The sequence below is a fragment of the Leucopleurus acutus genome, assembly GCF_964270905.1.
Source record: "Leucopleurus acutus genome assembly, chromosome: 8".
Lineage (NCBI taxonomy): Eukaryota > Metazoa > Chordata > Mammalia > Artiodactyla > Delphinidae > Leucopleurus > Leucopleurus acutus.
In genome coordinates this window covers 82884880-82912543 of record NC_139151.1, presented here as the reverse complement: position 1 = coordinate 82912543, position 27664 = coordinate 82884880, and the positions used below count along the sequence as shown (strand labels likewise).

The following is a 27664-nucleotide window of genomic DNA, read 5'->3' as shown; positions in this document are numbered from 1 at the left end:
ATCTCCACCTTAGTATATAATGTTCACCTTGAACTTAATCTGTCCAAAACTAAACTGATTTTCCTTCCAAAACTGGCTTGTCCCACATGTATTTCCCAATCATGGTAAAGGTGCCTCCATTCTTCTGCTCACTCAGGTCATAAACCTTGGAGTCATCCTTGCCTCTCTTCCTGTTTCACCCTCCCATCCAATCCACTAGCAAATCATGTTTACAAGATTGTATCTTGTAAATATAATCAGAATTAGACGACATCTTGCCCCCATCACTGCTACCATCCTGGTGCAAGTCAAATTCATCTCACTCTTGTTTTCTTGCAGTAACTTCTGAACTTCTCTCTGAGCTTATACCTTTCCCATCTTCTTGCCTCCTTACCCCTCTGCTGACTACTCTTCACACAGTAACTGAAATGAACCTTTTTAATAATGATGCTTTTTCATAAAAATAATGTTACTCTTCTACCCAAAGAGCTCAGTGGCCTCCCATCTCATAATTAAAGCCATGGTCCTTTTGATGGCCTACTAGACCCTACACTCTTCCTGCTGCCTGTTCTTGTAATTAAAGTTTCATTGGAACATGGCCACACTCATTCATTTACATATTGTCTGTGACTGCTTTCAGTAAAACAGCAGAGTTGAGTCATTGTAACAGAGACTCTATGGTCTGCAAAGCTTAGCTATTTACTGTCTGGCCTTTTACAGAAAAAGTTTGCTGACCCTTGCTCTACAATGTAAGGTTCTTAATGGCAGAGATTTGTTTTGATCTCAGCTGATTCCTCAACACCTAAACTTTTATTTGGCATCTAGTAGATACTTTAAAAATACTTGAAGGGTGGACAAATGGATATATGACTAGAGTCTGACAGTGTTTTATTTTAGTTTCTATTCTACTCAGTTTCTTCTAGTTTCTACTGCAAACTCGCTCTGGAGTAAAGTGCACGATGTTCTATTTTTCAGTAATATAGATGTTCCTGTAGCTCACCACACTGTATGCTAATGCTGAACTGGCCAATCTGTGTTTATTCTAGTCTTCATAGAAGACTTGAAAGCTCTTTCTTCCATGGTAGGGCTACTTGACCATTTTCCATAACTGCAGGTAAATGTTATAGAAAATATTGGAATGCCCCTGTTACTTTGTACCAGCATAGCATTGTGCTGATTAAATGTTTCTTTCCCCAAGTGACTTCTATTTGGACTGAATGATAGTTTTCAGCCCTTTTATTAAAGCAGATTAAACATTTACCTGGCTTTGAATAATTAGTTTGGAGTACTCTGAACTTGGTCTCATCTAAATCTTCTGAAGGACTGGTGGAATTGAGGTACCCTGGACTTACCTTGTTCTCATTTTGAGGGAAGATTTGGTTCCCTAGAAATGGTGTGGTGGTTTTGTTACTATGAAGGCTAAGTCGCCCTTGCAACATGCAGTACCTACTAATTAGTTTGTGTGGTAATGAGAGTTTTCTACATTTCAGTAGAAATGATGTGCCTTTGGACATATGTAACAACTCTACAGGTATTTTGTTCTTTTGATTCTTTTATTGGTTGGCAGATTAAGGATGGATAAGTTGTTATCTGAAGCTGGTAAACTGTTCCTTTAAGTGTAAACTTCTGCTTTCCAGTGGTTATTATAAAACGAAGGATCTTTTTTTCTAAATCTTTCAAATAATTAAAACTCTGTTTATTGAATTTTAGTTTCTCAGCCATAGCAGCCACCTTGTTGAGATGAGCATGTTAACAGAAATATTATGGAGATTTCAGTATTTTCCTGTAGTTAAAGCGTAGCATCTTTTGCTATTGTTAAAGGAAATGTATCTGTGCTTATTAGAAAAATTATGTTTTTGCTTTTATATTTGACCTATCAAAATATCCAGTTATATAAAGCTTTTCGGTTCTTGATACCACAGATTCCAGAATCATACACAAAAGGTGAAATGTTCATCAAATGCTAGGCTGTTACCACAGTAGAGTGATGGTAGGTGTGTAAGAAATGTAGTATTTCTTACATTTTTCTTTTTGAATTGTAGAGTATGTTAATAACAACATCATTATTGTTATTGGCAGAAATGTAAGAAATAGAGACATTTTCACATTTCAGAAAGAACTGATTAAATGTTCTCAGGATGCCCTGGTGGTATAGTGTTCTTAAAAGGAGAACTTGGAAATGGGATAATATGCTAGTAATAAATCTGTTTTACTGTGTATTGAAAAATATTTAAACAAAACTGATTGGCCAACTGAAAAACAATCTCACTAATTGGGAAACATTAGAAAATGGTCACTTTATAAACGCTGATAGCCCCCAACGTGTACTGTGTATTTACATTATAGTTCAAATCCTTGAATATCCTAATGCTGTTTTTCTGTTTGTTTAAATGTCATTTACTTTAGCTAAAAGTCACAACCATATGGTCTTCTATTACCACTTGTATTATAAACAGAAAAAGTACTTCTCTGTAGGGAAAGGAATCATTAGATTGAAAGGGTTTGTTTATTATAAGCTGCTGATACACTAAATCCTTATGTCATTTAAATAGAAGAACTACCTAATAATGTCACTTATTACAACTAGGATATCTAAACAAGGGACTTGCTTTTTGCAGACTATAGTGATAAAAACCTGTGCTTCACATCCATTTCTCAGCAACGGCTCCCAGGGTGATCAGTCACGGCACACTGCTAATGCCTTGATTGCAGCTCATGCACAGGAAATATGTTTACTTTTTTGCTAAAGTGAAGTTGACTGCGGAGATGACGTGACTTTTTCATCCTATAGCTAACAATTCTGAAGATAAATTTGACTTAGTGTTTACAATTCTGAGCTGTTTTTCTTCTGATGTTAACACTAAAGAATCATCTTTGAGGCTCCCACTACTTAAGCATTTTCTGATGTGTTCCCTGAACATTTTCAGAATAATTTGGTCTTAGTTTAACAAAAATATGTAGTTTATAAATATTATTTTGTAGAAATGTATTTTATCTTAATATATGTTTGAGTATGTATATGTATTTATGAAATCAACATTTCTACTGAAAGGGTAGTAACTCTTCCTGAAACTAACATGTTTTGCTCACCTGAAAATATTTTAACCACTCAAAGTTGGAAAGTCAGTGCCATGGGTGGGATTCTGGGGAGGCATTTATGCAATTCAGTAAAATACCATATTACGTGTAGTTTTATCTGCAAGTTATATGAGACCTCTATACTTTTAGGTTGCTTAAAAGTAGGTGGTGCAGTAGTTAAGAATCCACCTGCCAGTGCAGGGGACGTGGGTTCGAGGCCTGGTCTGGGAAGATCCCACATGCTGCGGAGCAACTAAGCCTGTGCGCCACAACTACTGAGCCTGTGTTCTAGAGCCCGCGAGCCACAGCTACTGAGCCCACATGCCACAACTATTGAAGCCCGCGCACCTAGAGCCCATGCTCCACAGCAAGAGAAGCCACAATGAAGAGTAGACCCTGCTCGCTGCAACTAGAGAAAGCCCGCACGCAGCAACAAATATGCAACGCAGCCAACATAAATAAATAAATTTATAAAAAAAGTAATTGGGAAAAATTACTAAGACTGAAATTGTAATGCTGCTGTTCAGTGTAAGCATCTGAGGCAGACTCCCACTCTGATGGTCGGTCATAAAGAGAATGTGTTCCAAGTGTCCTGTGGCTTCCTAACCTGATACAGTGGTCTGCTGGACTAAGTGGAATATGTTCAAATGTCTTCTGAAATAAGCAACTAAATGAAGTTCTTCTATTACCACTTTGGGCAATCAAAATTCTACAGATTTCTGTGACCCACTTAATCTTAGTCTATAAAAGCATTCTCATTCTAGTAAACTATTTTCTACCTTAAATAAGAAAGGAAAAGAGAAATTACAGATTTAAAAGCAAGTATGCGTATTATAAAACAGTTGAAGATAGTAAAATAGCTGAAAAATATTGACATTACAAGCCATTATACTGCTAACCTAGATATGCGAGAGTGCTTCCTCCTGGGTTGGAATTTTCATAACTATTTTAAGAAAATTTAGGAATCGTTTAGTTTGGCATAGCTAGTGCTTGCCTGTCTACTACACAGACATACAGAGCCAACAGGGAAGGGAGATAAAGCACCTAAAACTATAGGGTGAGTAATTTAAAATTCTAAGATGCAACTTAAGATTCTGATCTACTCCCTGTACATTGTGTGTATGAATCTCTAAATCAGGAAGGATTAGAAAAACCTCCTGTCATCTGAAGAGACTTGAAATTTGACCTGACTTCCCTATGTAAAGAAAGTCAGAGTAGGTCTGGGGACATAGACTGATATGCACTTCTGACCGTAACTGCAAATGCACCTAACCCCAAACCAATCCCAGCATCAGGCATCTTCCTGAATGAGACTGTGTCCCAGGAGCAGTGGAAACCGCTGGACTTGGGGGGAGGGAGAGAAAACTTAAAAAGCCTTCAGGAGGTTATAGGGTGGGCAAATTTGCCAGACAATAACTTCACAACTTTCCTATTATTTATTCATGCATTCATTAATCCCATTAATTCCAGATATTACTGAATACTTACCTGAGGGCCACCACCATGTTAAAGTAGTAGATCAAGTCCCTGCCTGCAGGCTGTCCAATAGAACTTTCTGCAAAAATGGAATAGTCTATATCTGCCCTGTCCAGTATGGTAGCCACTAGGTTCATGTGGCTATTGCGCACAGGAAGCGTGGCTAGTGTGTCTGAGGAACTGAATTTTTAGTTTTATATAATTTGTAAGATTGAATAGTCATATATGTTACTAGTGGTGAGCATGTTGGACAGTACAGCTTCAGGAGTTTGTAGTCCAGTTGGGGGACTGGACAAGGAATTACAAAATGCTGTAATAGAGGATACTTATCTAGACTGGGGTGAATAGGATTATTACAGAATGGGGAGGTAAAACCTGAGTTGAAGTTCTCAAGGCTAAGTGGGAGCTAGCCAATGCAGCATATTCAGAAGATGTAAAAGTGAGGGTGCAGCACTGTGCTTTGGGTAGCTGCCAAAAGTAAGTTCCTATGTCTGGGACATATAGTGGGGAGGGGTGGGTAGTGAACAGAGATAAAAATGAAAAGGTGATTAGGGCTCAGTTCCTTGTAAGTCTCAAGCAGGGGAGTAACTCTGTGTGTGTGTGTGTGTGTGTGTGTGTCCACATCACGCGTTGTGGGATCTTAGTTCCCTGACCAGGGATCAAACCTGTGCCCCCTGCAGTGGAAATGTGGAGTCCTAACCACTGGACCCCCAGGGAATTCCTGGGAGTAAGATTATCATACTTAGCTTTTAAAAGATCACCCTGATATTTAGTATAGTATAGTAGAGGATGGTTGGAGTAGGAGAGGCCAGAGGCAGGGAGACCAGTTAATAAATAGGCTGTAAGACATAATTGAGATAATAACATGAAGAATGGAAAGCAGTACAAAGTTTGGAGAAAGATTAAGGGAATATCTAGACAGGATTGGATGTTGGAAGAAATGGAATTGAAAGGCTTAAAACTGACCCAAGTTTCTGGCTCTAGCAATAGGGGTAGGTGGTGCATTAAAATAAGGGGTCTGGACTTCCCTGATTGAGCAGTGGTTAAGAGCCCGCCTGCTAGTGCAGGGGACACAGGTTCGACCCCTGGTCCGGGAAGATCCCACGTGCTGCAGAACAACTGAGCCCGTGTGCCACAACTACTGAGCCTGAGCTCTAGAGCCTGCGAGCCACAACTACTGAGCCCACGTGCCACAACTACTGAAGCCCACGTGCTCTAGGGCCCGTGTGCCACAACTGAGCCTGTGTGCTGCAACTACTGAAGCCCGCATGCTTAGAGCCCATGCTCCGCAACAAGAGAAGTCACCACAATGAGAGAAGCCTGCGCACCGCAACAAAGAGTAGCCCCCACTCGCCACAACTAGAGAAAGCCCACGCACAGCAACGAAGACCCAACGCAGCCAAAAATAAATAAAATTTTTAAAAAATATATAAAGGGTTCTGAGGGAGATGTTAATTTGGGAAATGGAGAGAAGATATACTCAGTTTTGGAGTAGTCTAGAAGCCTGTATAAGTCTATGATAGATTGTACTTTAAATGAATACAATGGCAATGAAATTATAGGAAGTGGAAAGAAAACACATTCTTTCCCAGAATGATGTTTGGGTGCTATACTATTCCCTCCTTGATGTCCACAGTATATTTTCATGATCTCTTAGTCAAAACAGTGTTTTGATGCTCTCAGCCCCCTGAGATCAACCTCACTTTTTAAAGGTCTTCAGCTATTCGTATCTTACATCATCACAAAAAATGTCATCTGTCATCTACCTGCCTAATCTGCAACTTCGTATTCACAAAGCTAGACATCATTCTAAATAATTTCCAGGGTATGGGACATTAGAGTTCTGGTTTTGATAAATAAAATGCAAGTAGGAGAAGTGTCTATCAAAGAAAATCATGCAATACAATGCTTTTTTTTTTTAAGATACTAGTAATATCAGGTACAAAAAGATCCACATATTTTATTTTAATCCTTCATTTTTTGGAGTATGGACTCTTTTCTACTACTGATCTTTTATTTCTAGTACCATTTCAGGTATAAATCCGTTTTTTAGCCAATCTCTATATGATGCAGTTATGCACTGGTCCATAAGAAACTGAAAAGCGCTACAGAGATTCATCTATAGGAATAAATCCAAATAGGGATGAGTTTTGACTGGGAAGAATTATTTGAAGTCTCAGGAATCAAAAATTTGGTGGAAACCTATTAGCTCATATTCTGTATAGTAGGCATCTGATTTACTATTTTAGACTTTTTCTGAGAACATGAGAAAACTCATTATTTACATATTTACCGCCATTTTCTACTACTCTTTCAGATACCTGTGTTTCATTAAGTTAGGCTCATCTTCTGGAATATGAGAACCAGAGTGTACATCAGGCTATATTAAAATGAGAGTACAGACAGTCTTGAAATGAGAATATAAGGAACTGCTCTTAAATACTAATCCAAAAACAGCAGGTAACCTTGTTACAAATAGAACAAAAAAGAAGTCAGAGACCAAATAATCCATTATCCTAGGGGAAAAAAATCTGTAGGATTGAGATGTTAGTATTAGATCGCTGGGATGGAAAGGCCTATTTACTAGCTTCAATCCCAACACTTTTTCCCCTTCCTCTGCCTTCTGACAAGTGGCTAGATGGTCCTGAAGAAGTAAATACTCCATAAGGAAGTGCTTAGGCATTTGATATTTAATAAACATTGCTTGAAAAAGATGCCTGTTAAAAGAATAAAAATGTTAGTCTTTGCTACATTTGGATGATTTGGTCTTAAAAACTGAATTTCATTAAATCACTTGGCATAATTAATATGGCATCTATTCACAATTAATGTACATTTTTAATTATACTGGATTTAATTCAAAGTCTTGGCTAGTACCAGAACTATATAATCGAATACAATGTAAAAGAAAAAGACCAAAAACATAACTGAAGTGAAATTGCAAAGCACAGTTCACTTTGCAGAGAACTGGATAGACTGCATAAGAAACCAGGAACAAAGAAAGCCCGGCAGGCATCATTCATCCAGCAGCTGGAGCAACTGTTAATAACAATAGTGAGTGCTTACTGGGTGCCAGGAGCCTTATGTGTTATTTGGTTTTCAGAATGTTTCTGTAAGGCATTCATTAGTCCCAGTTTTTTAGATGAGGTTTAAATAACCTCTCCAAGGTGTTTAACTAGTAAGTGACAGAGCTACAATTTGAACTCAGAACTATGACTCTGTGGACTGTAACTTTAACCACCATACTAACAACCCATCAGAAATTCCTGTTCAGGCTGGATGGAGGTATTGAGTACTTAAGGAGAAGATGAAGGAGCTTAGCTTGCTTGCAATAGCTATGAGAATGAGCAAGTCAAGTCTTAGCCTAAGCTCTAAACCCACGCAGCAGGGAGATGCTCAGTAATAAAAGAGAACCTTTAGTTAAAAGCATCCCTCATCACACACACCCTCACCACAACGCTGTAGGTGTAGCTTACTAGAACTCTGGTGTAAATTCCTCTTTAATGATAATTGGCTATGAACCTAAAGTGGCACCATTTTTAAGTAGGGAAAGGCAATAACAGTCCCCGGGAATGATGTGGGATAGGTTAGTAATAAGTCAGAATTTAAATGGGAAGAAAAAGAAGCAGGACTGCATAGAGATAGTATCTACTGAAATAATAAGTGTGTTAACTGTTCCTTGCCTGGTCCTTATAAATGTTAATCCCTTTGTCATGCATCTAGCCTTTGGGAGCACCTCCCTTATGACTCCAGATATTCTACTCAGGGAGACAAATGTAGGCAAAAAGTTCTGGCAGAAGAATGTCAGTAAAAATAGAGTATTAGTGAGACTGTTGCTTGAGTTTTGCTTTCAAAGTTACCCGTAACTGACACTTGAGACAGCCCCATTTTACAAAATTAAAGATTAATAATGTTTTCTCAGCTTTGTGTTCTTAAAAACCTTTCTACATGATTTTCTCTCAGGGGATTTAATGCTTCACTTTTTGACATATACATCTTTATCTATAGTTTTGTTGGTGTATATAGGAAGATAAACTCCAACAATTATTTACTGCCATTGCAGGAGTCATACAAATACTGGGCATTATGAAGTTCTTTTAGGACTATGTAATTAATAAATGATCTCATTTTGCAAGTATTCTCTCCAGTAGTTTGTGTGCATAGCATCTTACCATGACTATGTTTTGGTTATATAAGCCACGATTAAGCAGAATATGCATTAACCATATAATGGTATACTAATTTGACTCGATTCTGCTTACCTGAAAGATAGTAACATAAATAACAATTATTTGGGTATTGTTAAACTAAAGTGACATGTCATGAATGTACATTCATCATATGGACTTTTTTCCTGGGCAGGGAAATTATGCATTTTATATTTTACATTCATCATTCTGTGAGACACAAGACAAAATCTTTAAAATACATGTGGAAAATGAAATACTTTACAGTGTTGTTGATATACCACTTCCATTTGCTTTTGCCAAAAAAAAAAAAAAAAAAAACCACAAAAAACAAAACAAAAAAGCCCAAGTCTTTATCTGATCGCTTTCCTAAGGTGTGTATGCCTCTCCTTTTCCTATATATTTCAGGAAAAGGAAAAAATAATCATGTCAGAAAAGGATTCCAAAAACTTTGCCCTCTCCGATTACCTTTATGATTTTTGTTTGTTTCTTTAATAATTATTATTTCCTTTACATTCAATCATTTTAGAAGAACCATTAAGGAGGCATGAGCAATAATAGGGCCAGTGCATACCCTGCCTTTGCTGATTATACATTTTAAAATATCTGGCAAACAAATAGTTAAAAATCAGTCTGTTACTAGGATTTTCTGTGTTTTGAAACTTTTGAAAGGTCAAACGTACAAATATCTTACTCTTCAGTCAGAACTTTTTCTTAATTAGATAATCTTTGCTTAATCAAATAATAAGTGAGTTTGATTAGTTTAGTAAATGTGTTATTTGATATTGTGGACTCTTTCATCAGATTTCACTTGAATCAAGAAACGTAACACCTGTGGGTTGGTTCCCAAAAGCTGCTTTTGTTAAATGGACACCCGCAGGCCATGAGGCAATTACATTTGTTGCTTGTACTATAAAGGAGGCACTTAACTAGGCTTCAGCAAGTATGGCTGAGAACTAGAGGCTTGATTCTTTTGTCCTGCCCTGAGATTAGGTTTTATCATAGCTCAGGAAGTAAACCTCTGACGTAGAAAGGAAAAACCAAGAATGATTTAAGCGTTCTTTTACTGCTTTAAAAGTTATTCCTAAAGCTAGTTGTATCTGAGACCCCGGGAAAATTCAGATTTGAGCAAAAGAAAACATTTCTAGGTGGCATTCATTGTAAACATATATTCATACATTCTTATTCAGTCTCATGCATTCATTCAAGTTGGCATGGCGTATTTCCAAAAATACAGAGATGAAAAGTAATTAACTTTTTAAAAGTTTTGGTTATGAGAATGAACAAAGACATGGAATTAGGACTTCCATTTTGGGGCATTTGTAAAGCATTTATTATAATTTTTTTAAGTGTTTATTTGAGTTCTTTTCTACTTTAATTGGAAAGTTACAACAGCTTTTTAAAAATACATTTTAAAAATATATTTTAATCTATTTTATTATAATATTGCTATAGAATTGTGTTATCTGGTTTGAATTTTGAACTTAGTGATAACCAGTAGGTTAATCCAACAGACAATAACCGCGCTTTGGGCTAGAGAGGAAATTTTTGTTCCGTGCTTCACTCCACTCCACTCACCTGACCAGAAAGGTCAGGTTTTAAGTTTTGGACCCATACCAAAAATGTGTTGTACTTTATATTTATCTAAATAAATGAGTTCTTAGCTAGACTAATACTTTAGTTATCCCGAGGTCTGGTGACAGTGCTGTAATTGCAGTCATTTACTTGTACTGTATAAAGAAGCAGAGCCTGCTATACGGACTGGAAGTTAGGTCACTCTCTTACCACATTACCACAGACAAAAAAAAAAAAATTTTTTTTTACTTCAATAAAGCTCTTCCTAACCTGCATTGTGATGGACAATGTTCCATTTTTAAAAAGTACAAGTATTACTGAAAGGGCTAGTCATATTAAGACACACATGTATGTGTATGTGCATATATATATTTTAAAATTATTTAATACATACTGGTCACAAAAATGTAAATTTTGAAATACATAAAACAAAATTTTGTGTTTTTTTAAAAAAGTAATTATACCTAAGTAAGCCCTGTAACTTATTTTTTTCACTGACTGTATTCATGTCAGTCTATTAGCTGTCTACTATTCTGTAAATAAACTGTTTAACATCTGCCTACTGACAAATATTTATACTGTCGCCAATTTTGAGATACAAGCAATACCATACTGAACTTATCTGTTTATACATAATTGCATGCTGAGTTTGGCGAATCTTTTCTAGAGATTTTGATAGGGAAAGGGTAAAATGAGGACACACAGGGCATGCCACTGAAGGGGATGCAAGGCAGAGATGCCAAAGGCACACTTTAATTACATCAAGAACTTTAGTTCTCACCAAAAGGATTTTCTTCATATTGTTATGAGGTATGCTAAAAAATAAGACTTTAAATATTAGATACTTTGAACATCTGGCAATTATGGAGTAACTGCGGCTGAACTTGCCCTCCTGCCATAAAGAACTAGAAAACTGGACAAACTATGTAAAACAGTTTTCAGACAATGCGCAGCAGGCAGTACAAGACGGATTCCTGAGAGCAGGGAAACAAACAAGGCAAGCCTTATACTTTCCCTAACTTCTGCCTTAAAGCAGTTTTCAGAAGGTGCGAGGAGGAAAATTCAAACAAAGGACAGTGGTCTTGCTGAGTTGAAGAGACAGAGATTAGGGTATAGGGAAGTTTAAGTGGTTGGAATTTATGCATCAAACCACCGGGGAGAAAAGAGCTACAGAATGATCTCCAGCAATCTATATAGAGTATTCTCTTGGTTTTGGGGCTGAACACTAAACTGTGCCTGCTTATGGTGAAAGTTAGAGACTGAGCACCAAACAGCTATTGGCAGCAGCCAAGCAATTCCCAGAGCTCACACAGGGCTGTCATTTGAGTTCTGACCAGCCACAGTGGACAGATCTCATTAAATATCTAGAGCATTCCATAGAGACCCTGGCATATCATGCCTTAGGAGTGGGCTAGACTAGCCCTTACAGTGTGAGAGAGACCCAACGCTTAAAAACAAGGCTTGACAGGAATAAGCTGTTCCACAGCTAACTTAACCACCTTCCAAAAACCAAACAGACCTCTTCAACATTCAGTGCTCTCTAAAAAGAGAACAAAATCCACTCAACAAATGAATGTTCAGCTCAATAACAAATTATTAGATATGTGAAGAAGTAGGAAAATGTAACCCACAACTAGAAGAAAAACAGATCCAGAAATGAGACATAATGGAATTAACAGTCATGTGCTCTAAAACACCAATTATAAATATTTTCAGGGATCTAGAGGATGAACATAATGAGGGAGAAATGGTAAATATAAAAAAGAACCAAGTGAAATTTCTAGAGCCTAAAAATATATCGTCTTTACAGCAGATTAAAAATTGCAAAAGAAAAGATCCCAGACTGGGAAGAAGTATTTGCAATACCTGTCAAAGGACCTGTACTCAAGATACATAAAGGGCTCTTAAAATGAATAAGAATAATCCATTTTAAAAATGGGCAAATATTTAAATAGACATTTCACAAAAGATACACTAATAGGTACAAGAAAAAATACTTATCAGAGAAATGCAAATGAAAACCACAATGTGACACCAATAGCCTACTAGAATGGCAAAAATTTTTTTAATTGAAAATACCAAGGTTGTGAAGCAACAGAAACACTCATACATTGCTGTTGGGAGTGTAAAATGGTATAATTACTTTGGAAAAGTTTAAGATTAAGCGTACACTTATGACCCAGAAATTCTACCCCTCCATATTTACTGAAAAGAAACAGACTTATACATGAACGTTCATAGTGCTTTATTTGTAACAGCCCAAAATTGCAGACAACACAAACATCCATCAACAGGTTCATGGAAAGAAATTGTGATTTACAATGGGATATACTCAGCAGTAAAAAGCAATGAATGACTGATACATACAACATGTATTCATCGTTTAAAAACTGCTGAACAAAAGCCTGACACAAAATACTATGTAGTGTGCAATCTCACTTATATGAACTTTAGTAAAACTAGTCTCTAGGAAACAGGAAACATCACTAGTTGCCTGGGACGAGGTGTAGGGGTGGGAGGTGGACTGGAAAAGGAGGGAACTTTTGGGCATACTAGTAATGTTCTACATCTTGATTGTGGTTGGTGGTTACACAGGAATGCACATTTTTCAAAACTAGTGTCGAAACAAAATGAGCACATTTTACTGTAAAGTATACCTCTAAAATTGATTTTAAAGTGTACACCCTTACCCCATATCAAAAATAAGTATGTGTTTCAAAAGTGGAGTAACTGCAAACATAATGAATTTTTTACTGGGAAAATAAGTGACAGAGAGGTAGATCAGCAAAGGTGACTGCTTTGATTTTAAGACTCACACTCAGAGGTTTTCCCATTTATAGAGAAGCTCTTATTAAAGGTACCATCAGTGATGAGGTTGTTTCCTTGTGTCTGTACTTTATATCAAACATTGAAGTCTTAAGATGTAAAGGTTATTCCTTTGCTATGAATGGATGCATGGGTACTAGCATATATGGGCTTCAGGTAAGTAAGAGGTAGCATGTTCCATATTTGAACCTACTTCTGTTAAATGTCAGTAACTGTACTTCACAGGTTGTTTTAAGGATCAAATGTGTGTGTGTGTTTAAAATGACCAGAAAAGTATGTATAAACACTAGTTTGTGTTACTATTCCTCCCTTTTGTTCCACCCCTTGTAGTCAAGGACTAGGTGTGAACAGCCTGGGTCACACTCCTCCAAAGGTTTCTGGTGGTATGTTCTGGGTCTCTCTTAGCAGATTCCTTTCTGTTCTTGTTAACTTTACTATACCAGAGATAATACTTCATCACTGTGTTTATCTAAACTTGGAAGAAACTTAGGTCATAACTGCCACAAAAGTGATTGTGCTTTACAAGAATTTCTACTTAACTAATACTAATCACCAACAAATATTTGCGTTCCAACATCGGTTTAGGTGTTGTAAAGATTTAAGATCATGACATGATTATTGTCTGTTGGCTTTTTCAGTCATAAAATAGTAGACATACACAAAAGCCAAGCATGTAAGAGGATGTTATGTTCCAGAGCCCCATGTAGGGCAGACTTTAAGTGTTTTAAACAATCTAGAGTATTTGGTATGTGCAGGCAACATAGGGAAAAGCTTCACGGAGAAAGGAAATGTATATTGGATCAATCGGACAGGCAAAAAAAGATCTTGCTGGATCGTTAGTATCTTTATTCGTTTTTTGATTTTTGTTCTCCTTTGCTTTTATTGGTGTCTTTATAACTTTATAATTGTATTTAAGTATTCGTATATGTTACCTATTTTTAGAACTCAGGAACAAACACATATTAAGGAAAAACTATGGAAATTTAGACACCCAAGATGTTCACATTGTAGTTTCTCCCAAGGCAGTACTTCAGAATATATTTAATGACTTATTTTACCTTTTCCAAATACACTATTTTGTTCTTCTTTTCATCTGTAACCTGAGATGTACTCATTCTTCTATTTGAGCAGCCTTATGCTTCACTACATATAAATCTACTTATTATATAGGTAGGAATGAACCTTGCTATTAGCCCTAGAACCTACAACTAGTTCCACTAGTAGAAGTTAATGATCTTACAATATCTGATATTCTTTCAAAAAACTTTATCCTTACTCTACAAATAGATTTAACATTTAAGTGTATCTAAATGAAAATAAGTAACTTGATTCATTTTTGGCTAATATTTCTACATGATATAAGACATTCCAAAATTATATATTTCAAAATTATATAATCTCTAAATTGTAATTCAAATTTTACATGCTTGTATAAATTTATTTTTCCAAAAGGTAATTCAGGGGTGATGGGGGGGAGAATGAATAGGCAGATCACAGAGGATTTGGGGGGCAGTGAAAATACTGTGTATAGTACTGTGATGTGGATACATGTCATACATTTGTCCAAATTCATAGAATGTACAACACCAAGAGTGAACCCTAAGGTAAACCATGGGACTTCGGGTGATGATGATGTCAGTGTACCAGACATGCCACTCTAGTGGGGATGTAATGGGGAGGCCGTGCATGAGTGGGGGCAGGAGGTATATGGGAGATCTCTGTACCTTCCTCTCAGCTGTGCTGTGAACCTAAAACTGCTCTAAAAGTCATTTTTAAAAATTTTGTGACATTTTAAAAAACTGGTCATTTCTTATTAAACCTAATATGAATATTTTTCTTCACATAAGGTTCCCAAGTAATAATCAGTCAAAAGAATAGTGAAAATTAATTCCTTTCCATAGATCATTTTGGTCTGGTCAATAATTCAACTTTCTTGGGTAACAAAACCTATAAAAAAGAAACTTTAAAATGCAATTTTGAAGATTGTTACTGAAGAGTAATTTTTAAAGTTTATATTGAACAGACATTAACGGGCAAATATCTCATATCACAGTGGGCATTTTTGTAAGTAATGTGTTCTGTCCTAAATATACTTAGGATTGTCACTGAGTAAAAATTTAAATTTATGTTATATCCCAGTTAATAACAAGACATATAGAAGATGGGATCTTTTCATTTAGTAGAAGGTCACCATCATTAATTTTACAACTGATGATTTTATAATAGGTCCTTCTAGTTCTTGATGGTCATTATTGAAGTATAATGCATTGAAGATATGGCCTGTACAAAGGCAGAACAAGGATCTTAATTAGAATTCTGACAAGCCCACTCCAATAAAATGATGAGATTATTTGTAATTGATGTCACAATCAATTACCATTTAGTTCATCATGAGCATTCTAATAGGTCTGGCCTTGGTATTGGCCCCAGGATGTTGCTGAGTGAGTGGCTGCCCTGCTTATGCTGTTATTGAGACAGGAGGGCACATTTTCAGTCAGCATCCTAATGACCTCTTTTGAAGTCTATTAAATTAATGACCCTGTCACACTGTTTTGATCTCTTATAACCTCAGTTTGGGGTTTGCATAACAAATTAATGTTTGGGAACCATATGGCAAAAAAGATAGGTCTTTTTAAAAGTTGAAATATTAATACTACTTATTAATATTTAGTAAAAGTTATTTTATTATGCAAGAAATAACAGCAAAAATGCAAATTATAGGGTTTGAATGTATTTTGTAAAAGAGAACTTTAGGACATTTCTCCCTACCTCCAAAAGACATGATTTTTTATTTATAGTACCCAGATTTGTTTTTCTTTTTTAAAGGGGCTGCTTTCTTCTATAATTCTAGGTGCCAACAGGTCATGTGTGGTTAGAAGGTGATAATCTACAGAATTCTACAGATTCCAGGTACTATGGACCTGTTCCATATGGACTAATAAGAGGACGTATCTTCTTTAAGGTACTACTGTTTTCTGCTTAAAATGCAGGCTTTCTTCTCTGAGCTGGGAAAAAAAACAAAACCCCCCAAAAAAAAGTTCCTTTCAGAAGAACTGAAATCTTTAGGCTGTCAGTGGATATAAAACTGTTGCAATGACTACTACACTTTATGAACATGTTGGCCTTCATAGCTATAAACATTACCACTCCCCCATTATGACAGGTAATTGAGAATAATTTTTGTTTGAAAAATAAAGTTCAGATTAGTTGTAGCATAAGAAGCTTTTAATTTGACTCTCCAAAAATTTACTTTTCTCTCATACAACTTTTCCAACCATATTCATACCCAGGGCGTATGTTAATATATATGCATTTGCAGAAGAGCAATCTAGCAACTAGCTGGAATGCAGGGATATCCCAGTTAAGTATAGTGAGTAATGCACTTATCATGGTTGTAGTAAATGTAATAGTAAAGATTATTGTTTTCACTGGCTTTTCCTTTTTGCCACAAGCAGTCAGGAGAAAAACAGACATGAGTATTTGGGGCTGTTGGATAATTTACAGGATTTTTTACACTTAAGCAGATGTTATATTCAAGTACGTAGGTTTACAGCTAACTCTGACGATAGTGAAAGAAAAAACAAACATATACACACTACACACGTATTATTTTCTAGTATAATGTTTGAATGTTCCAAACTTTAGAGGTTAAATACATACACATACAGGTTTACTTTCTACAGTCTTATTTTGAAGTAGAAAATGTGTTCTTGATTGAAGAATAAGGAGAAAGCATTTAATTATACGGCATAGAGAAAGGGATGAATGAAAAAGAGAAGGGAATGTGATGGTGCTATAATGTCACTGTACTGATTGCCTTCAGTCACATTTTGATTTTACAGATTTGGCCTCTGAGTGATTTTGGATTTCTACGTGCCAGCCCTAATGGCCACAGATTCTCTGATGATTAGCAAGCATTTATTCTTTTGATTTGATTACTGTCTTCTGCTAAAGTGAATTTATTGTCACTGAAACCATGTACTTACTAATAAACTATTTGCTATTCAGTTTGAGTTATTTTTAATTGTTAAATGTAAATAATAAGCAACACACACTCTTGCAAGCTATATTTGTTCAAAATATATGGATAAAAGTGTAATCCAAAATAAGTCATCTAAATTCTGATACGAAAATATTTTTAGGGAAAACCTGGAACAAGCTCACTTTCAAATTTTTGGTTGTACAGGTATAAGGAAGGTAATTTACTCCTCTTGAATATGCCTCATACTTTAGCTACATTTACAAGGCAGAGTACTAACTAGTCTTATAAGTCCACACCAACAATAAACCAAGAGTCTGACCTAATGAAAAGCTGCTAAGTCACATGCTTGGCTTACTCATTTGAAATTAAGGAAGAATGTTTCAATGATCCCATAAAGGATTCCTTAAAATTTTTTAAATGAGTTCTGACTCATACGGTCCATAGAATATTAAATATATAGAAAAATAAAAGCTTTACTATAATCAATAATAACACATTAAAAAAGTCCACTTCACCATACCAGCAACGCAGTGGCCACGGTTTTCTGACTCCAAGGCTCTCCTTCTTTCTCCGGTTGCCAGTTCACTTTACTAACTTTGAAATAACTCATGAATATCCATATCCAGCCTTCATCATGGGAGAGCCAGGCTCAAATGTTATTCACGAAGATTCTAACTTAATTCTAATGACCTGAGATTTGAAATAGTTGTACAAAAGGCCTATAACTTAAGCAGCTAGAAATATGTTACTTCAAAAACTTAGCAACTATAAAGGAATATGATGATACTGTGACCCATTAAAAGATGAGACACACTTATATGAAGAAAGGAAAATTCTTATATTTTGTACCAAGGAGAAAATGCACCAATAATAAACTTCTCAGATGGGAATTCACTAAATATAATTTTTAATTCAAGCCCCCTTTCTTAGCGATCTGTAAATATAAAATGTAAATACATATGAATAATGAAATTAATTTTCTATTAATCTAGGTGGACTTCGACAGTCTTATATTTTTTCTGCAAATAATAGAGCTGACAAAAAAGAATCCTTTTTTTTTTAATCAGCTTTATACATTTGCCTGAATGGACAAAGGTGGAGTAGATTTTCCTCCATGTGTCTGAATACACTAAAGAATTCCACTTAGTGAACAATCTCAGCGATAATGAAGGAGTTCTATAACTAGTGAACACATATCACAAGAAATCAGCGTCACTTCTTCTGCTTCATCCTTGGAAACACTGTATTTTCCACCACATCGACAACTCAGAGAAAAAGAATGATCATCTGCAAAGAAAACAAAATGCTTACATGTAACTACTTTGTTAATACCTTTTTAAAAAATGCAGCTATTCCACAGAAACTGCAAAAGAAAAAAGATCAGTCAATATAAAATATATTTAAATGAGAACTTGAAAAAATTTCTCATATAGGGGGCAGTGTTTCTAAAAATTATCTACTAAAAAATCTTTATCTGTGGAGGAAATGTATTGAGGGTATGAAACAATAGACCAAAGATCCTGTAGGGGAGAGCAGATGCTCAGAAGTGACCAATGAAATTTATTTGAAGTCTTCTGTTTTCTTAAGATTCATGTAAATTTTACATTCTTCTGAACAATGTGGTTGTCAAAATATTACTGTGAAGGAAGAAGAGAAACAGCCCTAGCTGTCTTATTGTTAAGGAGCATGCCTTTGCCAGTAGTGTATCCTTTCAGAGAAAACCGCTGACTTGACTGTTTATCAGGTTCAGCATTTGAATCCTGTCTGTTCTGGTATCACACTATTTCAAGAATCCTGCCTTAAATGTATAGACATATACTATGGTGTCCTTTCTGTGGGGGCTATGTGTGTGTACCTGTTTGTTTGGTGTTTACAAATGATTCAGGAACCAAAAGGACAATCACTGAAGTGAGATGCCCAAAGGAGGCAATATGGTGCAACGTTCTGCCTACGAATGGGGGAAATTTTATAAGTTTCATCTTCCTAGGAAGTTGAAATACTTTGTCTTTTAGCTGAAAGAATCTCTGATCCACTGGTTATTCCATTTTACTGTCACTGAGGAGTGACTGTCAAAGAAAAGTAATTACTGATCTTATTATTTTACTACTGTCATAAAAAAAATTAGAGATAAATGAACTAAATCTCTAAAGATATAATTTCTTACAATCAAATATCTTCATTCAATTCTCAAACTTCATTTTTTAACACTTAGATCTCATCATATGCCATGAAAAGAAGAAAAAGAAAAGAAAAAGAAAAAATATTCAACTGCCTTGGATTTGTTCTCTAATCAACTTTGGTCTTGGAAAAACAAGCAATTAAATAAGCCAGCTTTACATGTTTATTTTATCAGTAAGGAAAACATTAATTCACAATCCTGCTTTTCATTTTTCACCACAATGTCTTTTTTCTCTATAAAGAAAAATAACTTAATCTTGAATTTTAAAACACTAACATCTTCCCTATCTGAGCCAACATATATGTGTAATAGAGCATGCTTTCAAAGTGAACTATTTTATTATTAAATTGTCTAAAAATACATATTCTAACCATTGGTTTTCTGGAGCTAAATCTCCCTCTTGTTTTTTCACCACCTCAGTGAACACTGAGAAACAATTTGAGGTGACATGTGCTTGGTAGATGATGCAGAGGCCACCATGGGCTACTGTGGAGTTTTGTCATAGATGATTCCAAATGTTAATGCTCACTAAAACTCACATATTTTTATATTTCTTCTTAAATTATTCTACTATCACTTAAAGTGATATCTTCACAGAAATCATAATTTTAAATACACTGAATGAAGACAAAACCACCAAGCTGTATAAGAGACTAACTGTAAGGGGAATGGCTAACTTCAGTCTCTCAATAGTTCTTCAGGTATGCCTTTTAAGCATAGTAAAATGCATCATTTCCTACTGTTCCTGGACCCAGAAGCTGATAATTTGGCTATGTTTTTCATGTAGGATTTCATCCACTTTTCCCCTATTCTGGATCTTCACCTTCCAAGGTTATTCTGAAAGCGCCCATGAAGGAATCATCAAATGCTTTTGCTAGTCCAGTTGATCACACTTTTTATGTACTTTCATCTGCCAAGGCTGCTCTTTGCAATCACATGGAACAATTCCAAATTGCAAATTCAACTGCAAAACTCACATGACCAGTTTTTAAACATTCCTGCAAAAATAATAGCTTCATGTAGCTGTTACTCACTATTTTCTCTCATAAGGATAAGGACTATTTCTATCTTTGCAGTGATAAAAAACCCTTAATTTAAATAAGTATCTAAGAACATCCTGTACTTTTAAGATGAACTGTAGCTGCTTATAACTGATTCATTGGCTGTAGCTGGGATTCATTGGCTGTAGCTTCTTTATTGTCTTCACTGTCAAGTTTACTTTAGGGAGTACCAAGGACAATAACATTTATGATAATTCTTGATTTCATGTTGTATATGTCTTTCAATGTCTTGGCATTTTCACTTGTTATCAAAAAGCCCATATATTTGCTGACTGAACAGATGCTTGAACCACACTAATCCACAGTCTTAAAATAAAATCTTAAATTGATTATATTTTTAAAATTTTACTAAAGAAGTAAAAATTACAAAAACCAGTTTTCACTGTTTTAATATTATCAGGAATTATTAGTAACAAAACATATTAGTCATATCAACTACAACAAGAAGAACTAATTTGTCCAATAAGAGATGGACACACACGCACATATACTGGTTGATAAGCTGGCAATACTGTATTTTCAAAAAATATTATTTAGCTGGGCAAGTCTCCCTGATAAACATGTTCTAATCTATCCCCTTCACAAAGTAGCAGTGAAATCAGTGTCACTAGTGTATTCTATTTTCACAGCAGTAGCTCTTCCTGTTTACTCTGATGAAACTATCATGAACCCCGGGAGCCCCAGTTACACAAAATCTCAAGTTTTCCAATCATTCACTGCAAATAAGAATTTCTACCCAGGATTTCATTTGGCAGTTTAGGAGCAGAGTGGCTCATAGGCAAAAACATGATTCCCCTTCTAAGTCAATATAGCTTTGTGGCCCAACTTCCTAAGAGCACTAAGCTAAGAATCTGCCATTAAAAAATACTCCAGTAAACTTGGTTTCGGAAAGGACAGGCTGTTTATCTTCTACTTATCCACACTTACTAATAAATTTTTATAAACACCCAGGGAATCTGTACCCCAGGCTGAATAATACAGTTATAGGACTAAGAGTATATAAAATTCTAGAAAACAGTAAGACTTCTTCATTTGCCCAGAGAAACATGGAATTGTGGTATTCATGGCTTCCATTTTTAAAAAAAGGAACTTAATAAAACCTAACCAGAGCAATTCACAGAACTAATCTGAAGAATGGAAAATTAAGTTAGATTTAAGTTTTTAAATTCTATTAATAGGAAAGGGGAAAAAGATATGACTTCAATGGTAGGTAAAAGGGAGTGACAGATTTTTCTTTTCCACTTAAGACACAATCAAAAAAGGAGGTTAAACATCAAGCTCCAAGTAGAAGAGTATAACATGTATAACATTAAAATCCTTGCTCTGACAATTTATCATTCCATATAAAGAAACAAAAATAAACATATATTCTAATAGGAATTCATCTTAAGTGTCAACATAGGATGGAAAAAATTATCTCCTTTGACTATATTCCCTGTTATACAGATGGAGAGTAAACAAAAAATCAAAGTAGTTTAAAAAAGAAAACCATATGAAATCTTAAGTACCTAACATCTAATTAGGATAGGAAAATAACTGGAAATGAGTCACATAAGTGGACATCAATAATTGAAGTTTAGAATGAAACAAAAAGATTCCGAACAAAAACACCCACATATATATAGAAAGCCAAGCTGTTATTTCCGAACATCCTATGGTTTTTTTCTTACAGGAGGTCCCTAATATTTTTCCTGATTGTAACCAAGAGAAAAAAATAATTCCAACCTTCATTCCAAGACATTTCTTCAAGATATACTCGAGCATCTACTGGTCCCATATTTCTTAGATCATCTTCTGTAAAATACAGAATGAGACACTTAATTTTGATACTTAAATCATAACCATGAAGAATGCTAAGAAGGCAAGTCCAGCCTGGTCACTACAATTCTAATTATATAAAAACTTAGCTTACTATATTTGTGACTAAGAAAGACAGTGTGGAGTCAGGTAAAAAAATAACTATATTTGAACCTCAGTTATAATATTTTACTAGCTTTTTAACCTTATGTATATCAAATTATCTACTTTAGAAGGGTCACTCTGGACTGAATTATGTCCCACCTCCCAAATTCTTATGTTGAAGCCCTAACTCCCAACATACTGTATTTGGAAATAAGCCTTTTAGAAGGTAATTAAGGTTAAATGAGGTCATAAGAGTGGGGTCCTAATCTGATAGAACTGATGGCCTTACAAGAGGACGAAGAGAGAGGTCTCTCCCCACTCACATGCACAGAGGAAAGTATCATATGAAGACACAGCAAGAAAGTGGTCCTTTGCAAGCCAGAAAGAGACCTGACCAGGATCCTCATCAACTTGCCCCTCAATCTTGGATTTTTCAGCCTCCAGCACTGTGAGAAATAAATTTCTGTTGTTTAAACCACCCAGTCTATGGCATTTTGTTATGGCAGACGGAGCAAACTAATACAGGGGTGTTCTTCCAATCAACTGAGATCAGGCTAAAAGTGCCTTAAAGAATAAGGCTCTAACCAAATTTAAGGGGGCTTTTAGTCATCTGATTTTTAATTCCTCACAACAGAGTAATAGGTAACTTAAAGGATAATTATTTTAAAATATTTTAATAGCCACGCAACACAACCTTTCTGTGTTGATGTTCCACTGCTGTTTCCTGGGCCAAAGTTTTCCCTACGGAGGGAAGGTCCAAAGAAACCGGGAATGCCACCTAAATTTAGTAGGAATATGGTCTAGGTAGTATAAGCATGCACTCTTACTTAAAGCAAGTGTACTGTAGGACAAAGAAAGCGACTATATATGAGAATCACTTGTCTTTGTTTTTAAAGGCACGCTGTACTTCCTGTATGCTTGTATTGTTCTTCTAGAAGTCAACGCTTAAAAGAAACTACTAAAATCCACCCCCCACCCCAATGAAATTTTCTTTAGCTGTCTCACTAGTCTCTTGTTCACTTGCTGAGAATGCTTCCCTTTGTTCCGTTGTGTGAATGCCTGCGATTTAATTATATTTAATAACTGCCTGTTCAAAATTTATTGGTGAGTTACACAATTTTAAAATAGATGAAAAGATTATACAATATTTTGAACTCACCATGCTTTTCTATTAAGGTATGTCAAATATTATATCACTTCATATTTACTGGGTACTAAGTCTATTAAACTGTTCTAAAACCCAAAGATAAAGACTTCTGCGAAGTGGCCAGGGGTGGTTCTTCCATCTCTGTGTGTCCACTGAATAGCCTATGCAAAGTGTATCAGTATGAGAAGTAGTTTCTGAACAAAACAATTTAATTTCCACATTCTATATAAAGTTTACTTGGTTATAGGTTATTCAGTATTCCAAATTAAAAAAAAATTCTATCTGAAAGTCTCATGGACTTTTATCACGTTTCAATTTCTTACTCAGAAGGACCAAGATAATCTGCTTGAATGCAGAAATGAAACACTGTTTTAGAATTGAAGAATGGGGGTAATTGGCACTTAATAGAGCTTGGTTAGGGGAAATACATTCCAGGGTATCTTACAGATATCTTAAGTAATTTTGAAATCAGAGCAAATCAGACAAGGCAGAGGTAATGACAAGATGAATAAACCTTAATCTAACCTATCTTGGACACCTGTAATACATTAATTGTTAAAAAAGACAACCCATTCATAAGTATCCATTATGCCATGTTTATTTCAAAATAATTAATGAGAAATAACTGCCAAGCAAGTCAGGTTTGTATTGTTCTGCTTCTCTACTAGGAAGCTATTGTTATTCTCCCTAGTTACTATTTCATGTGGAACCCTTTCTATTATTCCACCTACTCCAAAAAGTGGCTTTTACATTTTTATTATTTTTTTCCTCTTTCTGTACAGGAACTTCATTGTAGCTAACTACTTCTTAGCTGAAAGATCAGTTTAGACCATATCTCATGGTAAAAGGGAAAGAAAACAGAACATAAAAATGGTTAGTACTTTACCCAAGGTCAGAGTTAAAAGGAGTATATTAAAATTTCTCCTGTTCTGTGCCTATCTAAACATCTACATGTTGACCTGATTATTCAATACTATATGCACACAGTCCAAGTTTTGTGGGGATTCTGGTTTTAAAAGTCAGTATCTGGGCTTCCCTGGTGGCGCAGTGGTTGAGAGTACGCCTGCCGATGCAGGGGACACAGGTTCGTGCCGGTCCAGGAGGATCCCACGTGCCGCGGAGCGGCTGGGCCCGTGAGCCATGGCCGCTGAGCCTGCGCGTCCGGAGCCCGTGCTCCGCAACGGGAGAGGCCACAGAGGTGAGAGGGCCGCGTACCGGATAAAAAAAAAAAAAGTCAGTATCTGACACAAGAGTGAACACAGTCTTCCCTTGCTATCTGAAAGTAGAGCTTTCCTATGAAACCTTTTGTAAGGCAAAATAGGTAAAGCAAAGAAGAAATTACCTCAAGACATATCTTGCTAACAGATGCACAAAATAATTCAAGATAAAGCACAGATGCTCACAGACACAGTTCAAAGCTATGGTGGCTTGATGCTGAATGTAGTTCCCAGGGAGAGAGGTTGGCAGTGCCACTCTGGCCGCTTGGGGCTCTCCGCAAAGCAAATGCTGAACACTGTTTTCACTTTTCACCTCTTTTCATAAAGGTGAACATCCACTTAGGATTTCTTTCCATTAAGTGAAAGCAGGTACTAATGTAGGTCTTTCATGAAAGCGAAGTGGAGTAAAGCAAATTTTTGAAAAGCAGAGGACACCTGCGTACTGTATGATATCCCCATTATGTGAAGTGTAACAGGCAAAACTCTCCTGTGATGTTGGGCGTGGGAGAGTGCGTAGTGACTGGAAAAAGTTACAGGGGCCTGCTGGGGTGCTGGTTGGTTAGATGGCTGTGTTTACTGTGAAAATCCAGCAGGCTGTACACTGAGGATTGGTGCATTCCTCTGTATGTATGCTACACTTCAATAAAAAGGTTTAGGTATAGTGTTGAAACTCTAATGGCTATATTTTTAAACAGAAATAAGGAAAGAAAAGTTAGGGGAACGAAGTAAAGAGCTCCGTAAGAAAGTGTGTATCCTTTGAAAGGACCATAATCTAACAACTTCTGCAAAAGGCTGAGGGTGATTAAGTCAGGGGGAAATTGGATCCCTGGAGAACTGTATGATGAGCGGAGAGGGTACTCACAAGGAAAAGGTGAATCTAAATGCGTGGGGGCAGGGGGCAGGAAGGAGACCACCATCTTTTGTTGAGAGGCAGGTGTCCAGCGAATGGGGCAACAGCAACTCCCCGCCCCCCACTACCATTACAAGGAAGGAGCACAAACTAATCAATGTTTCTTTTTTTTCTTTTTAAACAATGATCTCTGCTTGTCCACCACTGTAGATATAATTAGAAAACTTAATTCCTCCCTAGCACAGGAACCCTGTAATTAGCTTTGATTATTATCTACTAATCAGGCACTGCATCTGTAAAAGACATAAGTTCGTTTTCTTTTGAGTTTTACATATTATAAATATTTTTGCTCATTATAATACTGTAATAGGCATCTGAAAATGTAAACCCTATCTTAAAGTCCTCCTTAATATGATACTACCAAAAATCATGAGAAAACAGAAACTGCCTTAGAAAGTGATTTAATTAAATAAACAGATCCAAGATTTAAATCTGGAATCTTAGCTACAGAATGGTAGTAATTTTTTAAAAAACCTAAAAACTGCCCTTTGGAAAGGAGAGCACTGCCTGGCATTTGGTAAACTCCATTTTGAGTCCAATGTCAGTCACTACATGATTCCTATTTCTTTTGAAATGAATGGGTTCAGCTTTTTCTATGATATCTAGGAACGTTAAGGTCTGTGCACAACCTGTACTGTGCTCACAAGCTTAAGCAAATATGGAGACAAGAAAAACTTCCAGATTTACTTACATGTAGAAAGCAATGCACTATCGTTAAAGAGAGATTCCCAACCAATATAATGATAAAATCAAATAATTTATGTGGTTACTTGAAAAAGAATCTTTCAACCCTTAGAAGTATAGGCCCTTCTGACCTTGTGTTCTATTGGATTTGTCTGACAACAAGAAGTGAAAGAATTCTGTGGCTCCATTGTCTCAACAGTGGGATCTAAGAAAACACTGGCAGGACTCATCAGAGAGGTTTATGAGCCTGCAATTCAAAGAGATTAAAAGGAAAATCTACAGAGATTCTTTCACACTGAAGAATAACATTAAATAACTATTAGCAGCTTGGTTCAGTAAAGCTTACTAGAGCTCTCGCTGGGTCATTCACAACTTTCTAAAAGAGGAAAGGTTTTTTTCAGCTCCATTTGGGAATCAATAAATATTCCTTACTTCTTACCAGACAATGGAATTCCAGTCTTTTAAAACTTCCTCCTAATGACAGTAAAATTTCTAAAACAGCTCTTTGTTTGCTGCCTATATAATTACACTTCCTAATCCCAGGAAACCTTTTCTAACTGTAGCTACAATTCAAATAAATAAGTAAAAATAAATAAATAACAGCAACAAAAAGCTACCGAGAAGAGGAATTAAACTTTATTCTTTATGGATGAGGTATCTAAAAGTCTCATTCAACCCACTACTGGCCAAAAGATCTAGTCTATCTGCAACTTTGTCCCTACTATTCAAGAGTGGCAATGTGTGTTACTCAAGTGATCAAGTCCCCAGAATGCTCTCATTTAGCAGTTTGTGCATTGTATTTATTTTTATGCCATTTAAAACAAAATTCATTTCAAACTTACAGAAGTCATCTATGTGTGTTAAAAGCAATCGCAGTATTTTCCTTTAGGTCTAAATTAGTATCTTGCTGCTTTAAAACCATGTAATTTAATTTTAAACAATCACCTCCTTCTTAAAAATCATTTCAGTATACATAATTAAGTCTTTCATATAGGAAATAACTTGAAGGAAATCAGTTCCTTGTCCTTAATAGTCTCTGTTCTTAGAACAGTCTCTACCTTGATAAGAGATTCAGAATCATGCAACATTTAACTTGAAACCTATTCATTAAATCATAAAGCTCTATAATTCTTTCCCAGATGAAATTAAAGAGTCACAACTGCAAGGCTTTCCATACTGCAGAAAAACTACAAACTTGGAGCTTAATTATGGACTTGAAGAACTACGGTTCTTTCATAAGCTGAACAGAAACCCAGTGCTCATGAAAGGTACCAAATGAAACCCGGAAATTGAATTTCATGTTTCACTGCAGAAAGGCAGAACACAGTAGCAGAAGTAAGCCTGGCCTCTCACTCTGACCCTCAAATATGCCTCATTCCTGACTATCTGGAACTAAAATAGTAGGTTGTACACACCTATTCAAAACTTGGCAGCCTAGCACAGTGATTAAGAGTCAGAGAA

The 27664-nt window shown here is 35.9% G+C and overlaps 2 protein-coding genes across 4 annotated transcripts in view; one reads left to right on the top strand and one right to left on the bottom strand.

Annotated features, from left to right (window-relative positions):
* Positions 1 to 17071, top strand: part of IMMP1L (inner mitochondrial membrane peptidase subunit 1) — a 74007-nt gene extending 56936 nt beyond the window's left edge. For both annotated transcript variants that reach the window (XM_082844012.1, XM_082844013.1), the window contains exons 6-7: positions 15973 to 16083; positions 16964 to 17071. In XM_082844012.1, coding sequence (XP_082700138.1) covers positions 15973 to 16083; positions 16964 to 17032 — 180 coding nt within the window. In that variant the 3' untranslated portion in view covers positions 17033 to 17071. The remainder of the gene's footprint in view (positions 1 to 15972; positions 16084 to 16963) is intronic.
* Positions 17072 to 18259: 1188 nt separating this feature from the next.
* DNAJC24 (DnaJ heat shock protein family (Hsp40) member C24) overlaps positions 18260 to 27664 on the bottom strand; it is a gene marked incomplete at its 3' end in the record, with an annotated part of 61464 nt that continues 52059 nt past the window's right edge. For both annotated transcript variants that reach the window (XM_082844014.1, XM_082844015.1), the window contains exons 4-5: positions 22069 to 22137; positions 18260 to 18390 (exon numbers count right to left, since the gene is read on the bottom strand). In XM_082844014.1, the coding sequence (XP_082700140.1) occupies positions 18260 to 18390; positions 22069 to 22137 (200 nt within the window). The remainder of the gene's footprint in view (positions 18391 to 22068; positions 22138 to 27664) is intronic.